The sequence below is a fragment of the Rhinoderma darwinii genome, chromosome 4 (genome assembly GCF_050947455.1).
Source record: "Rhinoderma darwinii isolate aRhiDar2 chromosome 4, aRhiDar2.hap1, whole genome shotgun sequence".
In the NCBI taxonomy this organism is placed as follows: domain Eukaryota; kingdom Metazoa; phylum Chordata; class Amphibia; order Anura; family Rhinodermatidae; genus Rhinoderma; species Rhinoderma darwinii.
Window position 1 is genome coordinate 228,443,005 of NC_134690.1, and position 13,263 is coordinate 228,456,267.

Here is a 13,263-nt window from a genome sequence, read left to right on the forward strand (position 1 = left end):
TTTAACAGGTGAGGCAGTGGGAATGACCAAAGAGCCAAAGGCACTGTACTCGCAGAGCATGGCAAACACTTCCCATCACATTTTTCACAATCTACTCACTAGGTAGTACAAAAGCAAAATGGACCACCACACATACCCCTTCTTCAACAGGCTGGTCCTCGGCAGAGCAAGCGGATTGTTCCTTCTCAAACACTTCCTATATTGTGAAAGAGAGAAACATTAACAATTAGAACCTATACTTGTCAAAACTACATAGGCTAAAAGGTGTGTTTTTTTTCTTGCATACACTCTCAATAGTACCAATAGTCCAATACATATCTTTGCCAAGAATTGAATCATAGTGCAGCAAAACAAAAACAGGCCTACATTATTAACACCTTCCCGACCGCCCACTGTCTTTTGACGTCAGGCGGTGCGAGTACTTAATCTACAGAGACGTCTTTTGGCGTCGCTGCAGATCAGGCTGATGAGCGCTCGTGTGAGCGCTCATCCTCTAAGCAGGAGCTGTTACTAACAGCTCCTGATCTTAGAGCAGCCTCCTGAACACAGCTGGGGTCGGCAAACATTCGAACCCCAGCTGTGTAACCCTTTGATTACCGCGGTCCGTGACCGCGGCATGATCAAAGGGAATTCCCCTCTTTGATCGCATCACCGGGATTCCAGTGATGCGATCAAACACTGGGGAATCCCTCTGCAGTCAGCCCTGGGGACCTACAAGGGACCCCAGGGCTGTCTGTTACGTGTGCCTGCTGTTCGGGCACACTATGTGCTGCCCGATCAGCAGCCTGTGTCATAGTGACACAGTTTAATGTATTAGCGTACAGAAGTATGCTAATACATTACAAGTAAAAAATAAAGTTACAAATAAAGTTATCCCTTGATGGGATTAAAAAAAAAAAAAAAGTAATAAAACAAATAAATAAATAAATAAAAAAAGTGCCAAAAAGAGTCTTTATTTTGCATTAAATACATTTTATTGCCCCTACACTAAATAAAAACAAAAAACCTACGCATATTAGGTATCTACACGACCGTAATAACCTGAAGAATTAATCTAATGGGTTATTTAGCGTGAAACGTGAACGGGATAAAAAACAAAAAAAACTATTCCGAGAATCGCTTTTTCCTATATTCATGCCGTAAAAAACATTTTTTTTACCCCCAAACTGTGGGAAAAATAAAATACTATTTCTCTCGCATAAAACAAGGCCTCATACAGCCTCGTCAATGAAAAAATAAAACCGTTATGGCTGCTGAAACACAGAGAGGCAAAAACAGAAAAATTTAGCTGGTCATTAAGGTCTTTTCAGGCCCGGTCATTAAGGGGTTAAGGGTGAATTTGAAGATTGTTATTTTAGGATGTTATTACTACAATTAGTTTTCATACTCACCGCCATTGTTTGTCTTTTAAGCGTCACAAGGACAGTTACGAGTGAGCCCACTGTAATATTGTTACTGTCTTCATCGTCTAGCACTGTAACAAAAACTGAAATACTCTCATAACATGTTTACTATCTTGTAGGTTGAAATTGTACAAGGAATGTCGTGAATCTTACGTTACAAAATCCTTCAGTTTCAATGGATAAAAAAAAAAAAAGGGAAAGGAAAAGTGGAGTAGTTGTCCATTGCAACCAATCTGATTTATCCTTTGCAGTCGCTCCACCGGCGATTTACATTGGGAAACAGTATTTAAATATGGCGCCCGCTGAGGAGCAGAGCGGGCGCCATAGCCACCGGGTCTCTGCTGTGCTGCAAACTTTCTGATGGCAAGCAAATAACCCCTCAGATGCTGGTGTCAGATGTGACCACCGGCATCTGAGGGGTTTTAATTGCCCCTACCACTTCGGGGCCAGAGTCGGTGTACTCCTATAGCAGATGGGAGCCCTGTGAACGCTCCCATGCCTGCTATAGGAAGATTGGGATTGAGACCTGCTGGCAGGTCTCAATAGCAATGCACTGATTTTGCCATAGACTGCAATATTGCGGTCTATGGCATAAGCAAACTAATGATCGCAGGTTCAAGCCCCCTAGGATGGGCTAAATAAAAGTTTGAAACATAAAAATTAAAAATCACCCCCCTTTCCCTAGATCACATAAAAATAAAACAATAATAATACAAACATTAGGTAACCCCACATCCTAAAATGCCAGAACTATAAAAATATTTATTCAATACGGTGAACATTTGTAGCGGGGGGGGGGGGGGGGAAGGAAAACGGCCGAATAGCAGTTTTGCCACTTCAAACCCCCCCAAAAAATGTTTTTAGAAAAAGCGATCGAAATGCCTGACATTCCCGAAAACAGTTAATAAAAACGACATCTTTCCACGTACAAAAAGACACTGCACACAGCTTTGTACACAGAAATGTAGGAAAAAAAACAAAAGCATAAAAATGAAAAAGTTGTCTGGTCCTGAAAGGGTTAATTGCCATTGGCAACTACGGCACTTTTCCTTTGCGTTCACATTCAGGAGCGGAAAACTTTTCCTGATCAGGATTTTGAACAGCAAGAAAAGATCTGGAAAATGAGGTTTTAATGAATTGATATAATACACAGCAAAACATTGCCAACAATCGAGAGCAAATTACTAAGCTTGCCAACTAATTATAATACAGGATTTAGAAATTATAGAAAAAATAAAAAAGGCACACAGAGACAAAACACAAGAAGTCCTACGTACCGTGTGGTTTTACCTCCATTGTGACATGTGGAAAGCTACCAAGAACTGATACCAACTCCTCATAACTGCTATCCTCGAGAAAGCTGAAAAGCAGACGTCGATCTGACTCTTTCATGCTGACCAGGTCCCGAATGGTCTTGATTTTAAACTACGAATTAAATTCAAATAAAAGAAGAAAAAAAAGCACAGGTCAGTCTTCATATTTTACCACATTTATACAGTTGCAAGTAACAGTAAGTGAACCCTTTGTAATTACCTGGATTTCTGCATTGATTAGTAATAAAATGAGATCTGTTATCGAAGGCCTTGTTCACGCGGCGTGTATTTGCCGCATTTTACGTGCCAAAAACGCATGCTTCCTATTGACATCAATGGGAAAACGCATTGTAGTGCATACGACACGTTTTACGCTCGCGTGTTTAAAAAACGCGTCGTGTAACAAAAGCAGTGTCAGGTCAATTCTTGGTGTGTAAAATGTGCCTAATTCCCATAGTCAATGGGAGTCCTAATTACACGGCAAAAAACTTGGCAAAGAAGCCTGTACTTTAAAAAGCGCTCTGCAAAAATGCTAGCGTTTTCTAAGCGTTTACACGTTATTTAAGCGCTGTGTGAACAAGGCTTTAGTGACAATTAGAGATGTACACAATGTAACTAAACAAACACAAACGGTTGTACTGTTCATGTCTTTTATTGAGCACATCGAGAAACATCCACAGTGCAGGAAAAAAAAAGGAAGTGAACCTCTGTGTTTATGACTTCAGGAGATAATTGGCAAAAGGTGTTTCAATAAAGGAGATTATATTGGAAGTGTGGGTTTCACAGGTGCTTTGTCCAATAAAGAAAAGGCACACAAAGCCTGGTTACTGACAAATCTGTTCTGCTCAAGAAAGATTGTTTTTAGCTGGAAAAGGCTGGAAAAGGCTGTAAAAGCATTGCTAAAGACCTGGGTGTACATCAATTTCTGGTCAGACAAATTGTCTACGAATGGAGTGTTGCTACTCTCCCTAGGAGTAAGCATCATTTTAAGATCACTCCAATAGCACAATGGGCAATCCCGAAAGTGGTACAAAAAAACCCCCAAAAAACAAGGGTACCTGAAAAAAAAAAAAAAAAAAAAAAAGGACCTACTGAAGACTCTCTAAACTAAAAACCTCTATTCATGTGTCCACTATTAGAAAAACTATGGAGAAGAATGGTGATCATGGAAAAACACCACAAAGGAAGTCGCTGCTGTCCAAAAAAAGCCAAAAAACATTGCGGCCTGTCTCTAGTTTGCTCGAAACCACCAGGATCTTCCATAATCTTTTGGGAAAATTTTATAAGCGGAACTTTTTAAGCACAAACGCACAACGCTATGTTTGGAGGAAAAAGAACACTGAGCACCAACACCAAAATCTCATCTTAAGTGTGAAGCATGATGGAGGGAGCATCATGGTTTGGGGCAGCTTTGCTGTCTCAGGACCTGAAAACCTTAAGATTATTGAGGGTACATTTCAAAGGTGTATAAAAACTTTTTAACATGAGAATGTACGGGCAGCAGTCCATGACGTCAAGCTGAAGAGACGTTAGGTGATGCAACAAGACAATGACCCAAAGCACGCAAGTAAAATCAACTAAAGAAGAGTTGAAAAAAGAAGATTTGTGTTTTGGAATGGCCAAGTCAGTGTCCTTAACCCTATCGAAATGCATGAGCTGAATAGCATTGTGCATACAAGGCATCCCAGAAATACTAAGGAACTGAAACACATATGCAGGGAGGAATGGTCCAAAATCTCTCCACAGTGTGCAAGTCTTATTTGCAGCTACAGGAAACATTTGGTGGAGGAGATTGTTGCTAAAGAGGGATCTACAGGTTATTAACCCCTTCCCGACCCCAGTCTACAACGACGTCTTTTAGTGTCGCTGTAGAAAAGGCTTATGAGCGCTCCAGGGAGCACTCATCTAAATTAGGAGTTGTAAGAGCTCTTGAACTTAGAGCAGCCTCCTGGACACAGCTGGGATCAGCAAAAATTTCGGCCCCAGCTGTTTAACCCTTTGATCGCCCAGGTCCGTGACTGCGGCATGAACAAAGGGGACTCCCCTCTTTAATCGCGTCAGCAGAAACCCAGTGACGCGATCGAAGACTGGGGGAACCCTCTGCAGTCAGCACTGGCGTCCTAGAAATTATCCTAGGGATGTCTGTTCAGTATGCCTGCTGATAGAGCACACTATAGTGAAACAGCGTACTCCTGTATACTAATACATTACACGAAGTAGAAAATAAAGTTCTCCCCAAAAAAGAAAAATTTCATTATTTTGCATAAAATATATTTTATTGCCCATACATTACATAAAAACAAAAAAACCTACACATACTAAGTATCTACACGACTAATAACCTGAAAAATAAATTGAACGGATTATTTATGTGCAGAAATCCGCTTTTCCTGTATTCACGCTGCAAGAATAAATTATATATCTTACAAAATAATTTTTTTCAACCCCCAAACATCTTTGGAGCTCAGTGTAGTGCAGTGTATTAGCACTATTATTCACTGACAGCAAGCCTAGGAGGACGTGCCGCAGGCAGGTCCTCATCGGCAGCCGTACAAGGCAGACTCGGACAGCATTATCTGGCCTCCGATTGCCACAGCAACCCAGCGATTGCGTCACTGGGTTGCCGGTCGTGTTAAAACCAATATTGAGCACAGCATCTGAGGGGTTAATCAGCCGGATCGGAGAATAGCTCTGGTCCTGGCAGTTACAGGAGGGTGCCAGCTGTATAATACAGCTGTCACCCCGCGATGATGGTGCCGGCTCTGCTTCTGAGCCCGCACCATCACTGCGACGTAACTGTACTGCGCTTTGCGGGAACACCTTCATATATATATATACGGCGGATGTCGGGAAGGGGTTAATGGTGTTTCATGGGATATTCAAAAATGGGATATTACTTCAGAACTTTGTATCTGACCTGTTTGGAGAGGTCCTTGTTCTTCATGTTGCTTGCTAAGTAAAGTTGCAGACTCGAGGGCTTTTCAGATCAAGTGTATTTATTAGTGACATCACATTGACATCGTATCTGCCATTACTACCTTTTGGGATAGGGCATTTCGCAGTTTGACTCAACACAAACTGTAAAGACATCTTTCTTATATTGATGTTTAAAAAGCCTTTCCTCCACAGGTAAAAATTGTCCCCTGGTCCTTAGTACTTTTCTTTTTATGTATAAATAATGCTCCAGTTCTTTATACTGGTTATTAAAGAGGCTCTGTCACCACATTATAAGTGGCCTATCTCGTACATGATGTGATCGGCGCTGTAATGTAGATAACAGCAGTGTTTTTTATTTAGAAAAACGATCATTTTTTACCTATATTAGCTTTATGCTAATGAGTTTCTTAATAGACAACTGGGCGTGTTTTACTTTTTGACCAAGTCGGCGTTGTGGAGAGAAGTGTATGACGCTGACCAATCAGTGACCAATCAGCGTCATACACTTCTCCCCATTCATTTACTCTGCAAATAGTGATCTTACTAGATCACTATGTGCAGTCACTTACATACTAACGTTACTGAAGTGTCCTGAGAGTTAATAGACATCACCTCCAGCTGGGACGTGATGTCTATTTACAATCCTGACACTTCGGTAACGTTTGTGTGGGATTTACAGCACAGCAAGCGTAATCTTGCAAGATTACGCTGTAAATGACAGCCCAGCGTGATCTCGATGTGATGTGCTGTAACTCACAAACAAACGTTACCAAAGTGTCGAGATTGTGAATAGAGATCCCGTCCTGGTTGGACGCGATGTCTATTAACTCTCAGGACACTTCAGTAACGTCCGTGTGTGTGTATGTGGCTGCACATAGTGATCTAGTAAGATCACTATGTGCTGACTAAATGAATGGAGAGAAGTGTATGACGCTGATTGGTCACTGATTGGTCAGCGTCATACACTTCTCTCCACAACGCCCACTTGGTCAAAAAGTAAAAACACGCCCAGTTGTCTATTAAGAAAGTAATTAGCAGAAATCTAATATAGGTCATAACGCCGTCAAAAATGATCGTTTTTCTAAATAAAAACCACTGCTGTAATCTACATTACAGCGCCGATCACATTATGTAGAAGATAGGCCACTTATAATGTGGTGACAGAGCCTCTTTAAGATCACTTCTATGGCATTTTTCCCAAGCTTTACAAGACCAATTTTACTAGTCAGTCATTCATTATAAGAGAGATCTCCCATTAGGGCTTGGCAATTAATTGAAAAATAACCGAAACCAAATATCAGCGCAGATAACAGACGTCATCTTCGCATTTAGATTTTTCCGGTTCGGTTATTACATGCAGCCCAGCCTCTGCCGTTAGTAACTGTATGATATCCAATTAGAATCGTTGATATATGATTAACATATCAGTGATTCTGATTGGATAGCATACAGTTACTGACGTTTGGGATAGCCAGTGGCAGAGCTGCTCAATGTGACGGCATCTACGCTAGTCCTCAAGAACGCAGAAGGTATGTCTGCCTGGAGTTCAGGGATTATCAGTTACAGCACGTTCAGGTAGGCTGCTGAGGCACAAGCAAACCCACCAAATCAGCCGGTGGGCCCTGCCTGAGCCAAGAGTGGGCCCCCACAGGACAGCGCACAGCACAGTGCCGTCGCTGCACTATTTACATCTAGTCCACTTTGTTTTGGTCAGCTGTTGCCGCTCATCCCCCCGGACAGTCCCCATACTTCCTGCTTTGTACCGTCAGCTTAACACTCTGCTTCCGTTGCCGCTCACCCCCCCCCCCCCCCATCACGAACGGTCCCCATGCATTCTGCTTTGTTTAAAAAACAAAGCAAAAAGAATGGGGACCTGTCGGGAGGGGGGGGGTGGTTGTGGTGACCGCATTAGAGAGGAAGCTGACGGAACATAGCAGAAAGCATGGGGACCGTTCGGGATGGGGGGGGGTGAGCGACAACCACGGCAGCTGACATTGCGCACCGAGTACAGCCTGACCACCTCCGGCGACATACAGTATGTGATTCCTCTCTTATAAATTGCTACTCTTTAATGTTTGTGTACTTTTCTTGATGCTGAAAAGAAGCTGGGTAGGAGGACCTCGAAGACTATGAACACACTAGTCAGGAGGAACCTGACAGATGCCTCAGCCGAGTGTTAGTGGAATGGTATACTACTGTATATAAATATATACCCCCTGAGCCTGCCTGCTGTATAATATATATGCTGTTTGTATACCCCGTGGCTCTAAACCTTCTGTATATCAGTAGTATACAGCAGACTCAGGGGGTATATTATATACTAGTAGTATACCTCAGACTCAGGGGGTATATTATATACTAGTAGTATACAGCAGGCTCAGGGGTTAAATATTAATTCAATGGCGTAGCATGCTAATAGGGTGCGTAGCATGCAAAAAGGGGTCTGGCCTAAATAAAATCGCTCAATAAATCGAGGTTACATGTTCAATTAATCGTGATTTCGACTTAGGTCATAATTGCCCAGCCCTACCTCCCATTTACTATGTGGTTGAATTACATACTGAATTTCCACAGTAGTAGTGAAAATAGACATAGGTTGGCTTGTGAAAAGGGCCCACAGGATCAGTTCCCCAAACGAAGCAGCCAGTTGTTACACTGATGTGAGTGTTTTTGTCTGCTCTTTAACCCCTTAATGACTGGGCCTGAAAATACCTTAAAGGGAATGTGTTGCCAGCAAAACATGTTTTTTTTTTTTAGTTAAACAATTAGTGTGTAGGTGATTAAACATTGTTCTAATTTTTTTTATTTTTTTCACGAGTCAGGGTATATTATAAATTGGATTCAATTTATAATATTTCCCAGCACTGGTCACTAGATGGAGCAATTCCCAAAATTGCAGAATTGCAAATGGTAAAGCAACCACATTGCTTTATGCTGCAAAATTGGGAAAAAATCCCTCGCTCTAGTGAGCTCTCAGAATCCCCCCCTCCTTTATCCTGGCTAGTGCCGGGAGAAACGAGGGGTTTGAATGGTCTAACCTCCTACACTGTGTGTCGCCATTTTTTGAGCTAACACACAGTGTAGAAGGTTTACATACAGTAGTAAAACACACTGAAACACGAACATACATAGAAATCACTTACCTGCTCCAGTCGCCGCCGCTCCCTCTGGTCCGTCCGCTCCGTCTGCTGCCGCTGCTCCATGTGCACAAGTCCGGAAGCCGCGACCGGAAGTAGTAATCTTACTGCCCGGCCGCGACTTCCGGTCCACAGGAAAATGGCGCCGGACGGCGCGCATTTCAAATCTGACTGTGTGGGAACGGCGCATGCGCCGTTCCCACACACACGGCGTACACCAAAGTGGATGGAACGGGCCCCGTTCGCAGTCCCTATGGGACTGGAGCTGCCGTATTCCATGTCTGTATGTGTCGTTAATCGCCACATACAGAAATGGAAAAAAAAATGGCAGCCCCCATAGGGAAGAAAAAGTGTAAAAATAGAAAAAAGTAACACACAAATAAATATAAACGTTTTTAATAAAACCCTAACATAAAACTGATATAAAAAAAAAATATGTTGGTGACACTGTTCCTTTAATGACCAGCTAAATTTTTCTGTTTTTGCCTCTCTGCGTTTCAGCAGCCATAACTTTTTTATTTTTTCATTGACGTGGCTGTATGAGGCCTTGTTTTATGCGAGAGAAATAGTATTTTTTTCCCCCCACAATTTGGGGGTAAAAAAGAATTTTTTTACGGCGTGAATATAGGAAAAAGCGATTCTCGGAATAGTTTTTTTTGTTTAGTTTTTATCCCGTTCACGTTTCACGCTAAATAACCCATTAGATTCATTCTTCAGGTTATTACGGTCGTGTAGATACCTAATATGTGTAGGTTTTTTGTTTTTATTTAGTGTAGGGGCAATAAAATATATTTAATGCAAAATAAAGACTTTTTGGGACTTTTTTTATTTATTTATTTGTTTTGTTACTTTTTTTTTTAAATCCCATCAAGGGATAACTTTATTTGTAACTTTATTTTTTACTTGCAATGTATTAGCATACTTCTGTACGCTAATACATTACACTGTGTCACTATGACACAGGCTGCTGATCGGGCAGCACATAGTGTGCCCGAACAGCAGGCACATGGAACAGACAGCCCTGGGGTCCTTTGTAGGTCCCCAGGGCTGACTGCAGAGGGATTCCCCAGTGTTTGATTGCATCACTGGAATCCCGGTGATGCGATCAAAGAGGGGAATTCCCTTTGATCATGCCGCGGTCACGGACCGCGGCAATCAAAGGGTTAAACAGCTGGGGTCCGAATGTTTGCCGACCCCAGCTGTGTTCAGGAGGCTGCTCTAAGATCAGGAGCTGTTAGTAACAGCTCCTGCTTAGAGGATGAGTGCTCACACGAGCGCTCATCAGCCTGATCTGCAGCGACGCCAAAAGACGTCTCTGTAGATTAAGCACCTGCACCGCCTGACGTCAAAAGACAGTGGGCGGTCGGGAAGGTGTTAAACCATTTACACAGTGCAGTTCAAAACCATGTGCTTTTCAGGGCTCTGCACTGTTGGTTGACACTTATTGTAAAACACACCAACTAAGGCTATGTTCACACAGAGTATTTTGGGGGAGGAATATCTGCCTCAAAATTCCGTTTGGAACTTTGAGGCAGATATTCCTCTCCCTGCACGTTGATTTTCGCGGCGATTATCGCGCCGTTTTTCGCCCTCGGCCATTGAGCGCCACGGGCATAAAACAGCGAGAAATACACTTTCTCCTGCCTCCCATTGAAGTCAATGGGAGGTCAGAGGCGGAAGCGCCCGAAGATAGGGCATGTCGCTTCTTTTTCCCGCGGGCCGTTTTTGCCGAGTTTTGCGACGCGGTTTCCGCGTCAAAAAACTTGGCAAAATACCACGTGTGAACATAGCCTTAAAAAGCTAAAAACCACTACATGCCACTAACCATATGTCCGCCTAGTCAGGAGCTCATCATCAATAAGTCAGAGCTTAGACTACATGGATGTCAGTGATCGAAATAAAAGAATCAATAATCTATTAAACAGTTGTTCTACTTTTTATAGAATTATAAATTCACATCATATTTAATGCCAACAACATAACCCTCTCAAAATGTTTCTTCGCATAATTCTAATTATTTTTTATGGATTTAGACAAGGTTTCATGAGAAAATATTTAAATGGAACAAAAGTAAGCACGGTAGAAAATTTACCAATGTACCTTCTTGTGGTTAAAAACGCGCCTTAAATGATCCTCTTCAATAAATGGCAGCTGCAAAAAGGGGGATTTGAACTGTTGGAGGCCTTGCACGGTCATCTGACAGAGTTTCATGCAGTTTTCCAGAGAGGAAAGTGATGGAGGTCTGAGCTCCCGCTCTTCAGAAAGTACAAGAAAAAAAATACACAAATAAACATACGATTGTAACTTTATCGCTAAAAAGAACATAACATTCAATATTTCCACAGGAATAGATCCCGGGGGGCGGGAGAAAGCTCTATTTTTCCTCTCAAAACTAGAAAAAAAAACATTTCAAATAAATTAATACATGCAAATTATATTAACCCCTTCCCGACATTTGTCGTGAGTATACGTCATGGAAATCCAGTGCTACCCGCAAATTGTCATATACTTACGACAAATGGATGGCACAGGCTCAGAAGTTGAGTCTGTGCCATCATCCCGGATGCCAGCTTTATCTTACAGCTGACACCCTGCTGTAATGGCGGGCACCGAAGTTAGCTTCTATCCCCGCCATTAACCCCTTAAATGCAGCGGTCAAAAGCGATTGCTGCATTTAAGGTGTTTGCAGCTCATCGGCACCCTAATAGGCCTAATAGTGGCCTCCCAGTCTGCCTAGTACGGAAACCTTCCGGGCCTCGCCCGGAGACGGGGCCTAAAAGGCTTTCGTATCACTCTGCAAGATGGCGCCAGCTCAGGAGATGAGCCGGCGTCATCAGTGGTGGATGTCAGCTGTATGTTACAGCTGACATCCACCTGTAATGGCAAGAACCGGAGCTAGCTCCGATCCCTGCCATTAACCCCTTAAATGCAGTGATCGAAAGTAATCGCTGCATCTTAGTGGTTGGCAGCAGATCAGCAGCTCTGTCCTACAATCGCAGGGATGCCGACTGCTGCTATGGCAACCATTATGGAAGCCAATTAAGTCCCGCCCGGAGACTAAGCATAATCGGCTTGCTGTCAGATCTAATACATTGCACTACATAGGTAGTGCAATGTATTAGAAAAAAAAATCTGACCGTTGGACCTTCAAGTCCCCTAGTGGGACTAAAGCAAAGTGTAAAAAAAAAAATAAAGTGTAAAAAAAGTGAGAAAAAAAACAAGTTGTGAAAAAGAATTACAATTTAAAATAATAAAATACAAAACTATCGCCCTTTTCCCTCATCAATTCCTTTTATTACTGAAAAACAATAAACCACACATTTGTTATCGCCACGACCGTAACGGCCTGAGCTATAAAAATATTATGTTATTTATTCCATGCAGTGAACGGCGTAAAAAAAAAAAAAAAAAAAGGGAGCATTAGAGGTTATGTAAACCTTTTAATTTAAAATTAAAAAAAAGTTCTCGAAGTATTATGGTAAGGCAACGTTTGAATGTTTTTTTTATTAAAAAAAATTATTTAACTTTTGGAGATCCTGGTTACATAGAAGCTGTATCTTAAAGAGGCTCTGTCACCACATTATAAGTGCCCTAGCTCCTACATAATGAGATCGGCGCTGTAATGTAGATTACAGCAGTGTTTTTTTATTTAGAAAAACTATCTATTTTCACCAAGTTATGAGCGATTTTAGCTTTATGCGAATGACTTTCTTAATGCCCAACTGGGCATGTTTTTACTTTTGACCAAGTGGGCGTTGTGGAGAAAAGTGTATGACGCTGACCAATCAGCATCATACACGTCTCTCCATTAACGTATTCTGCACATAGTGGTCCTGTGTTGTTCACTATGTGCAGTCACTTACACACATACTAACGTTACTGAAGTGTCTTGACTAGGGATGTCACGATACTAGAATTTGGACTTAGATACCGATACTTCGTTTAGTATTGCGATTTCGATACCAATACCAATTCAATACTTTGCCAACAGTAATAAAAATAAAAAAAAAGTTCTTCCGTTTTCTGATGTGAGGCGCGTGGTGTGATGATGAATTTTGAAAGTGCCTCACATTAATAGTAATTAACCCCATCATGTTTCTCATAATGGGTTAATGTGTAAGGTACATGATTGGGTTAATTACTGTTAATGTGAGGCACATGGCGGTTACATTCATCATCACACCTCCAAAATAAGTGAAAGAAAGCAGTTTTTATTTTATTTTTTTTACAGCGTACACATCATAAATGATGCAGAAAAATTGTTGCGCAGGTTATTACGGCTGCGCCAATACCGAATATGTGTATATTTTATGTATTGAGACTTATTTTAATGTTTATTGTAAAAAAGGTGTATGTGTATTTTTTTTAATTTAATATTACTTTATGCTTTTACTTTATTTTTAAACTTTAATGTACTGGTATATATCTATATGCCAGTACATTAGCCTGTGTACGTATAGTACACAGGCAGTT

At 41.6% G+C, this 13,263-nt stretch overlaps 1 protein-coding gene across 2 annotated transcripts in view; it reads right to left on the bottom strand.

Moving 5' to 3' along the window:
- The window catches only part of SEC63 (SEC63 protein translocation regulator), a 53,751-nt gene that overhangs the window by 14,363 nt on the left and 26,125 nt on the right, over positions 1-13,263 (bottom strand). For both annotated transcript variants that reach the window (XM_075862242.1, XM_075862243.1), the window contains exons 12-15: positions 10,891-11,045; positions 2,681-2,828; positions 1,392-1,474; positions 137-196 (exon numbers count right to left, since the gene is read on the bottom strand). In XM_075862242.1, coding sequence (XP_075718357.1) covers positions 137-196; positions 1,392-1,474; positions 2,681-2,828; positions 10,891-11,045 — 446 coding nt within the window. The remainder of the gene's footprint in view (positions 1-136; positions 197-1,391; positions 1,475-2,680; positions 2,829-10,890; positions 11,046-13,263) is intronic.